The sequence below is a fragment of the Echiichthys vipera genome, assembly GCF_963691815.1.
Source record: "Echiichthys vipera genome assembly, chromosome: X".
In the NCBI taxonomy this organism is placed as follows: domain Eukaryota; kingdom Metazoa; phylum Chordata; class Actinopteri; order Perciformes; family Trachinidae; genus Echiichthys; species Echiichthys vipera.
The window spans coordinates 29,544,764-29,554,979 of NC_139825.1; the positions used below are offsets into that span (position 1 = coordinate 29,544,764).

The window sequence follows — 10,216 nt, forward strand, 5'->3', positions numbered from 1 at the left end:
TTACATTATTTATTGGAGATATGACAAAGAGTATGAATATATATGATGAATTGGGGCCAGATATACAACTTATATGTATCTATTTACATAAGAATCGCTTAGTGACACAAGCTGAAGAACAAGCAAAAGTTGGACATAAACACCATGGGTGCTTTCCATTTAGCTAATGCGTCTCCTCATTTATACTTGCATCTGTTCCTTGCATCTTGGCTCTCAAGCCAACCCCACCGTGTTGGTGAGTAAATAATTCTTGATCTTGCACAGCTGTCCTACAAATCATGACACACTTGGTGCGACTACTCGTGTGTCCATGGGAAAAAAAACCCTGCGATAATGATGTAATAATGATACTGCGGTAATGATCACAGAGCCCTTCAGCCCATTCAGATCAGCAGCAGTGATCAATCATGAAAGCACTCTCATCAAAGGGGTGTTGCCACTTCTGCATACATTACACCTATGTTTTCTTACTCAAAGCTCCTCTGCGTTTAAGGTATTAAAACGTACCTTGGTTCATATCAAGTCACAGGCTAAAATATGGAGAATGCAAAACGGCGTAGTTAGCTAAAACAAAAAGCAAACTCTTCCTCCACTGTGTGTGTGTGCATGTGTTTGTGTGTGTGTGTGTGTGTGTGTGTGTGTGTGTGTGTGTGTGTGTGTGTGTGTGTGTGTGTGTGTGTGTGTGTGTGTGTGTGTGTGTGTGCGTGCGCGGTTTTTGATTAGCTAACACTTCAGTGTATGCTTCCCCACAGGGAAACAGGCCGCTCCCATAACAAAAAAACCCAAGCTAAATTATACAAGAACATATCGTGCTGCTAAAGATGATGAACTCCAGTGTGTATTTGTATGCACCTTATAAATGAGGTGGAGAGGAAGAGAGAGTGAGAGTGAATCCGTGTTTGGGCAAGGTTACACACACAGCAAGACACTGCAAAATAGTCAGAGCACAAAATCACCACCTGGTCATTTCTGGCTTAATGTACATTTACACACACACACACACGCACACGCACACGCACACGCACACGCACACGCACACGCACACACATACACATACACATACACACACAAACACAAACACACAAACACCAGAAGTGAGCATCTTAATGGAATGGTGTTTCATTAGATCAAACTGGGAAGCAGGAAGTGATGCCAGTCAGTATTTTCCAGACAGGCACTGGCCAATATTTTTTGCCTGTCTCTACTTCTCAGGAAGGAAGATACTAATCTTGAAAATCGCTCCACATGGTTTTAAATTTTTCATCTTATTTGGAATCTTAAAAAAAAGGAAGAATATTAGCTAAGCAGCAGTGCTCTGTGTGAGCATCCCATACTTGAGTAGATGGTCCTTTGTGCTGCGGGTCTTGGTGAGGAACCTCTCGGCCAGCTTCTCGAGGTTGCGGCTGTAGTCCACCTCGATCTCTGCCTTCTTTCTGAAGAAGTCCTGCAGGTCCTGCAGCAGCTGCACCCTCAGCTCACATTGCTGGTCCAGACACTTGAGCTGCTCCACCAGCTGGGCACGGATCTCTACAGGAGCGAAAGAGAGTGAGAGATGGACATGAGTTTAACGTCTTTGTTAGCTTTACTATGCCAACTGCAATCCAGGTGTAATCAACACACTGACGCCGCAAAGAATGGCATACGCAGAATGTTTGTTCTCAAATCAAAGGCCTTTTTCCTTTAAAAAAAACAAAAGAACAAGGTGAACGACATGCAATTATCTATTCAGCTGGGGGGTAAGCTGCATACATTACTGTTGACAGTGCAGTGCTATCATTAACATATGTGCCAAAACAATGTGTAAGATGTTACAGCTGATGTTGGTGAAGCTAGGCTCCAGTGAAACACCTGGCAGAGAACCCACCGCCCCCCGCCACATGAGCCTGGAGTCTTGGCTGAAATCCACTCCACTCCCACCAGTACTTAAAGCATAGACTGCTGTGCATATGTGTACATAATTATATTCTTCATACGTGTGTGTGCATTTGTGCGTATGCAATCACCTTTCCTCTTCCACACAGAGATTTCCAGAGGCAGACATTTATTCCAGCTTATCACTTTTCATTTTCCTTCTGCCTGCCTTCCCCTCTCCCTCCTCCAGTCTGGCCTCAAATTAATAGAGTGCACTCAGCGCAGACACACTCAGTAACCATATTCAATCACCGGCTACAAAAAAGTCCTCTGGAGAGTGCTGCCCACTGTAGTTATAGACTGGGACACACAAAGCGTCCGCAGCAACACAGGCACACACTTTACGCACCCAAGGGCACACGTACTATGACAGTGATAAGCTGGATCGGTGCTGACAGCTGACAGATTAATGCTACGCTCTCATAGCTGTCTGCCAATGCCGAGTAGGCTGCACATGCACCCGTTTTTCAGAGTTAAGAAACAACACACACACAGTTTGTCAATCGCCAGCCCGTGCAGCTGTAATATGGCTAGTCTGCCACAGATGTCCTACCTTTACAACGCTGGCTGTACAGAAAGCGGACAGTTTTGGCTTCCATCCTGGCTTCAGCGCAGTATAGACTCCCCTCTCACACACGCTAATTCAAACACACAATCACAGGCAGGCGGACAGACAGACAGTCTGTCCATCTAGCCGGCCGACAGCGACTGTTGATGCTGCCTTTGTGTTTAACAGCTGAGAGTGCAGTTTCTCATTACCACAAAGAGAAGTGGGATATCTAAATGTGTCTGACCACCCCTGTCTCCCCACTCCTCCCTCCCTCTCTCTCTCTCATAAACACAGACCTAAACATTGTGCCACCAGCCAGCGGCTGTGTCCGCTCACAGTCATTCTGTACTGATTAAAAAGGCCGGAACAGAGGAGCATTATGACACTATGGGAAAAACACTCACATACGCAACAAATACACACACACACACACACACACACACACACACACACACACACACACACACACACACACACACACACACACACACACACACACACACACACACACACACACACACACACACACACACACACACACACACACACACACACACACACACACACACACACACACACACACACACACACACACACACACACACACACACACACACACACACACACACACACACACACACACACACACACAGTCTGCGCTAATGACCTGGTGTGAAAATCTGCTTTGACAACACGTGTTATTGTCTCGTGGTCTGTGTGTGTCTGTGTGTAATTTCCTCATTGCACAGGGCTGTCAATGACGGGGAGTGAGTCAGTGTTCCCCGCCTCTCAAGGTCTGCGACACAAAACCTTGAGTTGGCGGCCCTGTAATTAGCCCACACAACACAACAACACACCATATGCACAAACATATTAAATGAAAACAAGTGCTTCCATCCATGAGTAACATAAGATAGCATTAGGCTATTAGCAGTTTGTGTGTGTGTGTGTGTGTATGTGTGTGTGTGGGCGGGGGTGCACAATATGGAGAAAATCAAATACCTCTATATCAATATTGCGATGATCAGGATTGATTATTTGTGCTTTCAAAACATACTTATACAATCTGAGTTTAGATAATCAGTAATGTGGATATCATCACTAAGTGGGTAAAGGCAAATAACAGAACAGCTTAAACAGAATCACATCACTTTACCGCAATGCTGCCTTTAAAAGACAACACTTATGTCCCATTACTTTATACAAAACTTAAGACAATATCTAGTCTCATATCACAATATCGATATATATTAATATGCGACCTCAATGATTAGAAATCAGTGTCACTACCTGATTTGTACCGGAAACCCAATCCAATCAGGTATTATCCCCTCACCAATGGGCTCTCCTGACCTAAACCATTCAAGGGTGACGCCTGACCTCAACCATCTAGTACATAGGAGGTTTAATGGGTGTAAATTAACTTAACAGGGAGGCCATGCATGTTACCCCGAAACAGGCCCCATGCACGTTCCCCCAAAACAGGCCCCATAGTGTCGCATAAGGATGAAAACGTGATTCTGGCAGCGCGATCCATTTACAAAATATATGGCTGTGTGGCTTCACAAACGCTAACTACAGGAGAGGAGAATTAGCGGAGAAACGGGGATAGATCCTGTGAGAAGTTCGTCAAAGATTGAACCCCTGAGCCAGTGAGAAGTGGGACGTGAACTGGAATGTGACGCCTCCGCCCCCACTAGACAACCCACAGTCACATTTTCCAGGCAGATGAGAGCAGGTCTTGTAATCGGGCTCTGGGATTCTACTTTACTGATGCTCTCCTCTTTTTTTCCCTTCCTCCTCCTCTCTCTGTAGCGCAGAGGGCTTTCTGGCTCTGTCTGCGTGAGCCTTGTCCATACACTTTACACCTGGTCCACCAGTCCCACCAACACGCCAACCAAACACAAAGATACTCTGCAAAAGAAGATGGAGGTGGTGCTAAACTCTGTGCGCGTCAAACCGTACCAATCAACACCTGCCATTATTAACATGTAAAGAAACTGATCGAGCTGAGAAATCCTGCTTTAAAATAAGACGCCCCTTCAGGATTTCTTTAGTGTAAGATTACTTCCCTGGTGTAGAGCTACATATAAACAAGCTTTAGCTATACGTACATTTACATATATGTCACAGAAGTCAATTTCTTTCTCTTTGTTTTCCCTCTGTTCTTACAACCCAGTCATAGGAACCACCTGTTAGTTAGCTTTGGAAACCTTGTGGAAGTGAGGGGGTAGTATAGTGTGATTAAGTGTGTGAATGTATACCTTTCATATGTCTTGCGTTCTATGTAGAATCAATGTGAGGATGAAATGGCAGAAACCTCTCTCAAACCATGTCACCCAAACCTGCCCCTCCCCACCATCATCCATTATTGATTACTTTGTTTATTCCGACCCAGAAAAAGGGAGGATGAAAATGGGGAGAGATGATGGATGGAGACAGCCTAACCACACTAGAATCACATTACCGCCATGGTCAATGTGTGCTGTTAATTTTGCAGTGGGGCAGACGTGTTGCTGCATACAAATGTGCGATGGATATTCTGAAGGAAATAAAACAAAAAAAGAAAAATGAAGATGCTGTCAAAAGAAAACCCAACCAATCACATAGTCCTTCTTTGGGAAAGCACAATGTGGAGCCTCAAAGTCATGTTTTTTCCCCCTGCAACCTTACCTTTTACAGCTCAAGTTAGCAGCAAACACACCACCCGCTTTGGGGCGTTTATAGTCGGATGCTGACAGAAGTGATGTCGGCCCTGGAGGTTGCTCCGAACTGGCCTAGATACAGGAGCCACACATACTGCTGCTAGCATTCATTGTACCTGAAGACACCCTGGGCAACACACACACACACACACACACACACACACACACACACACACACACACACACACACACACACACACACACACACACACACACACACACACACACACACACACACACACACACACACACACACACACACACACACACACACACACACACACACACACACACACACACACACACACACACACACACACACACACACACACACACACACACACACACACACACACACACACACACACACACACACACACGAGTGAGTTGGAGAGTAGAGGAGAAGATAGAATTACAGTACAGTAAGTGTTGGAGGGAAAGCTATTGCAGGAATGGAAAGATTCCAGCCAATGTCTTTTCCTTGGATCTGGACTTTCCTCAGAAAACAAACACACACAGAAACACACACACACGCAGACATACATGGACAAACACAAAAACTTATTTAGGCATTTCCTTTCTCACCCAGAGCTTGAAACCTTTAGGAAAAGTAGTGTCGTCTTAAGGAGGCCAGTTAACAAGCTTAGTGACTTTCAGACATGGAAAACTCTGCTGAAGCCAAACCACGGCCGACCTGCTCTGCGTGGAGGAGGAGAGGAGGAAGATGGCCAGAGAGCAGAGGATATGAGAGTTATAATCGCTACTTTGTGCTGTGCTAGAGCATGAATAAGTGAAGAACATGATATTTAAAAAAAGGGTAAAAAGTTATGGGTGTCCACTTTGGTATATTTCATATCTGGATTCTGGAGAACAAAGTACTGAAGGATGCTTTCAGCCAGGCGAGGAAGCAAGCCTCTGACCTCTCAGCAAACAAACAAACATTCTGCATGCACCTATGAACCACTGATTAACCACGAAATAAAGAAATGTATTGTGAGAGTTAGGCTCACTGACATAAAAGGCCAAAATCTGAATTTTATGGGAAATGTTTTCAACATCTTGTTAATAATGAATAAGAAAGGTTTGAATAACAAGATGCAGGCCAAACCAGGTAACAACATTTGTTTACTAGCACCCGCTAAGTCTTACTCATTAACACGTAATGTCTTGTTTGTTAAATCCGTAAAAATGTCAATTTGTGGTTTTACAGAGGGGAGGTTATGTGTGGACATAATGTGAGTTATTCCACACATAATAACGCATAATAATGTGAGGAGAGGAGAGAGAAAAGAAGGTGACAGGGAGGGAGCTGGTGAGTTCTTGTGGGGGGGGGGGGGGGGGGTAATACTCAGCGGGGGTAAATTCCTCTGCAGGACTACTCAGATCAGGAAGTCATTAACCCTTTACTGGCTAGTGAGATGCTTCATATCCAGCTTGAGGAGAGAGAGGACTCCTCATGGAAGGTGAGGTGTGTGTGTGTGTGTGTGCATGTGCATGTGTGTGTTAATGCATGAGGCCCGCAGTCTGAGCCATGTGGGCTCTTGTCAGGGTTCCTTGCACTCCGTAAGCCGGGGAGCACAGGTCAGGGGTCGGAGGTCACAAAGCTACTGGAGGGAGTCAGTCTCCCACGTCAACCAACTGGGGGAAAACACCTACAACAAAAGAACTATCAATTTCGCCTCTCACTAAAGCTAAAGCAGTTTAACTAATCCTCCATCTGAATTTATCCTCTCTGTTGGCATAAATATCAAAAGTTTCTGTGGTAAAACTTACCCCTCCTCACACCAGCAGCCCTTTCTACCCATCTCATGCTCTGATTCCTCTCCTGTGGTGGCAGTGGGGCAGTGGGGTTTGGAGTTTGGGGGCTGGGGTCGCTATACATAATGAAAAGGGTTGCTTATCAAAAGTTAACTAGCTCCTCAGCCATTTACAGCCCCCTGCTTGCCTGCCTGCTCTACTAACCCAGTCTGGAAAAGACGCCGACAGAGTGTGTGTTGGGGGGAGGGCTTGCATCTCACACAGACTGTGAATAGATGACATTCATGTGAGATTAGGGCTGCCATTAAACTATGTTATGATTAATTGTTCCTAGGGCTGGACTTATTTATTTGACATTTTGGATGTTTGTCTGTTGGCTAGGTATTTGGTTTTAAATTTTTGGGTTTGGATTTTTTTTTTTATTTTTTTTTTTTAATTGTAGAGTAACAGAATCCAGAATAATGCTTTTAATCAAACAAAAAGATACGTTTTAGATCAGTGTGAGTCATGTTTCTCTCTCCTCACTGGAGCTGGGTGTGCAGCAGGGAGCTGAAGGAACAACGCGGCGTTCTGCAAACTTGTTGCTCTCTCTGTCAATATTAGCTGCTCTGTTTCAACAATGTAAGGCTTAAAAAATGTGCATGCAGGCTGAAATTCATAGCGGTGTTGTGAGCAGAGGTAGTCTGCTAGCCACAAAGCTAATTCATGCAGTCTATCTTAGCGACTGAGTGAAGACAGACACAGTGACAGGCTGTGCGTAATGCCAATGCACTGGGCAGCACTGACTGGCTGGCTCCAGCACATTTCATGCTTCTCACTTACAACAATTTGCAACAATAAAACGGAGCAAATCAGCAAATCCTCCTGTTGTTTTGCATTTTTTTCTTGACAGTTTACTCAACAATTAATCTATTACCAAATTGTTGACTAAATGTTTCAGCACATAAATGAGGTTACACACTATCTTACAATACATCAGTTCACATAATGTGAGACAGGCCTGTGTGTGTGTGTGTGTGTGTGTGTGTGTGTGTGTGTGTGTGTGTGTGTGTGTGTGTGTGTGTGTGTGTGTGTGTGTGTGTGTGTGTGTGTGTGTGTGTGTATGGTTCATCCTCAGGGGTAATATCCACCTGGTGTCACCTCCATTTCCTGTCTCTGCTGGACGCAGCCATCTGGGCCACAGTCTGTTCCAACAGCCTTCATCTATTTCCCTCTCTCTCTCTCACTATCTCTCTCTCACAAACACACATATGCGTCGTCATAGGGATGAAAACCATGACATTAAAGTGTCCTACACCATCTGTCTGAGAAGGTTTGAATAAGTATGATCGGACAACAATGCACACATGTACCATCTTGGACCAGCAGGAGAGACATTATTAAGCTGAGCTGCCCCACTGTGTGTGTGTGTGTGTGTGTGTGTGTGTGTGTGTGTGTGTGTGTGTGTGTGTGTGTGTGTGTGTGTGTGTGTGTGTGTGTGTGTGTGTGTGTGTGTGTGTGTGTGTGTGTGTCAGTCAACATGTGTACAGTGTCTTTCCAGTGTTTCCAAAATGACCAATGCGGCACACCCCCCTTGATCAGCTTAGCAGCCAGTTGGGGGATTTGACTAATCCACAACACAAGCATGGGAGGGAGCCCGCTGAGTGTGTGTCCGTCTAAGCGAGTGTTCTGTCTGACAGTGTGTGTAGTGACTTCAGTCAACCTCATCAATTTTGGACAGCAAGCTTTCTAAGCATGCAGCATTACAAGAATCGTCGGAGACACAAGACTGCTTTAAAACAGTGACGCATGGCCACGGGACATATCACCGGGTGGGTAAAGTTTCATTCTCATCTTTAGAAGAAGAAGAAGAAGAATTACTTTATTTATCCCCCAACGGGGAAATTGAATTTTTTCACTCTTATTATTAATGATTTTACACACAGGCCCGAAATACACAAACATGCACAAACAGGAACTATACATGCAATTAAGGAGAGATGTTAGAGCGAGGGGGCTGCCAGTGACCGGCGCCCCGAGCAGTTAGGGGTTCGGTGCCTTGCTCAACAGCACCTCGGCAGTGCCCAGGAGATGAACTGGCACCTCTTCAGCCACCAGTCCACGCTCCACACATGGTCCACACAGGGACTTGAACCAGCGACCCTACGGTACGGTTTATTATCAGGTTAACACTTGTCATAATTCTGCTGAATGAGTGACAGTGCGTAATGACTCCCTACTTCTACATTATACCTCCATCAAGTGTTCCATCGTCCCTTTTTTAGTTTTTCTTTCACTCCTGTCAGAATTAGTCTGGTCAGCACCAATGACTCACAGGAACCTTAACGGCATTGTGTGCATGTGCGCAAGCATGTAAATGCCCCCCTGAGGAAAGCATCAGCGCTTTTAAGCCTAACACAGTGTGTAATGGCCTCCCTCTGTCATCTAATAGTTGTGTTTGACAGCCTCTAACACACACCACACACACACACACACACACACACACACACACACACACACACACACACACACACACACACACACACACACACACACACACACACACACACACACACACCACACACACACACACACACACACACACACACACACACACACACACACACACACACACACACACACACACACACACACACACACACACACACACACACACACAGTAGGAAGAAGATGTATGATACTAAAGGCGTACAGTATGTATGCAGTGAACTCTTATCACTGCATTCCAAGAGACATTAGTGTTATGGCAAAAATGGCCGTGGGGGGGAAATGGTAGAGATGGAGATAGAGAATATATTGAGAGTTGAGAGGAGAGGGCGGGCAGCGGCAACGCAAGTTAAAGGCCATATCTGCGATGGCTGCCGATCTTTATCTGAGTGGCAGTGGAAGGCTGTGGGGAAAAGAGCAGGGGAATTTTGTTCCATCAGATAAAAGGACAAGGCCGAGAACAGCCATTGATAACATGAGATGCTATCGCCACATCCACCTCGAGGTCACACCATCGCTGTCTCCAGCTACAGCCCCAACCTTCTTCCCAAGGCAGAGGAGGGGAGGACCGGGAGAGGCTTCATGGGGCAAATGATATAGTGATGTGGTGAAAGGAGTGCAAGGCTCATGCAGATGTAGCCAACTTTAATATGCAGTCTGTATGTGTGTACATATCATTGTAAATAGACTCTTTCTCCCAACAAGCTATATTTTCTGATCTGTAAAAGACAAAACTTTAAATTAATGGATTAGGACACTAACTGTATCAATAAAAGCTCTTATAGAACACCGTATACACGCTGAC

General features: G+C 45.2%; 1 protein-coding gene across 4 annotated transcripts in view; it reads right to left on the bottom strand.

Moving 5' to 3' along the window:
• srgap2 (SLIT-ROBO Rho GTPase activating protein 2) overlaps positions 1–10,216 on the bottom strand; it is a 57,321-nt gene that overhangs the window by 27,524 nt on the left and 19,581 nt on the right. For 3 of the 4 annotated variants that reach the window (XM_083939038.1, XM_083939037.1, XM_083939040.1), the window contains exon 2: positions 1,335–1,527. In XM_083939038.1, the coding sequence (XP_083795164.1) occupies positions 1,335–1,527 (193 nt within the window). Of the gene's footprint in view, positions 1–1,334; positions 1,528–2,464; positions 2,535–10,216 lie in introns of those variants that run through there. The other variant, XM_083939039.1, reaches the window with a different exon arrangement.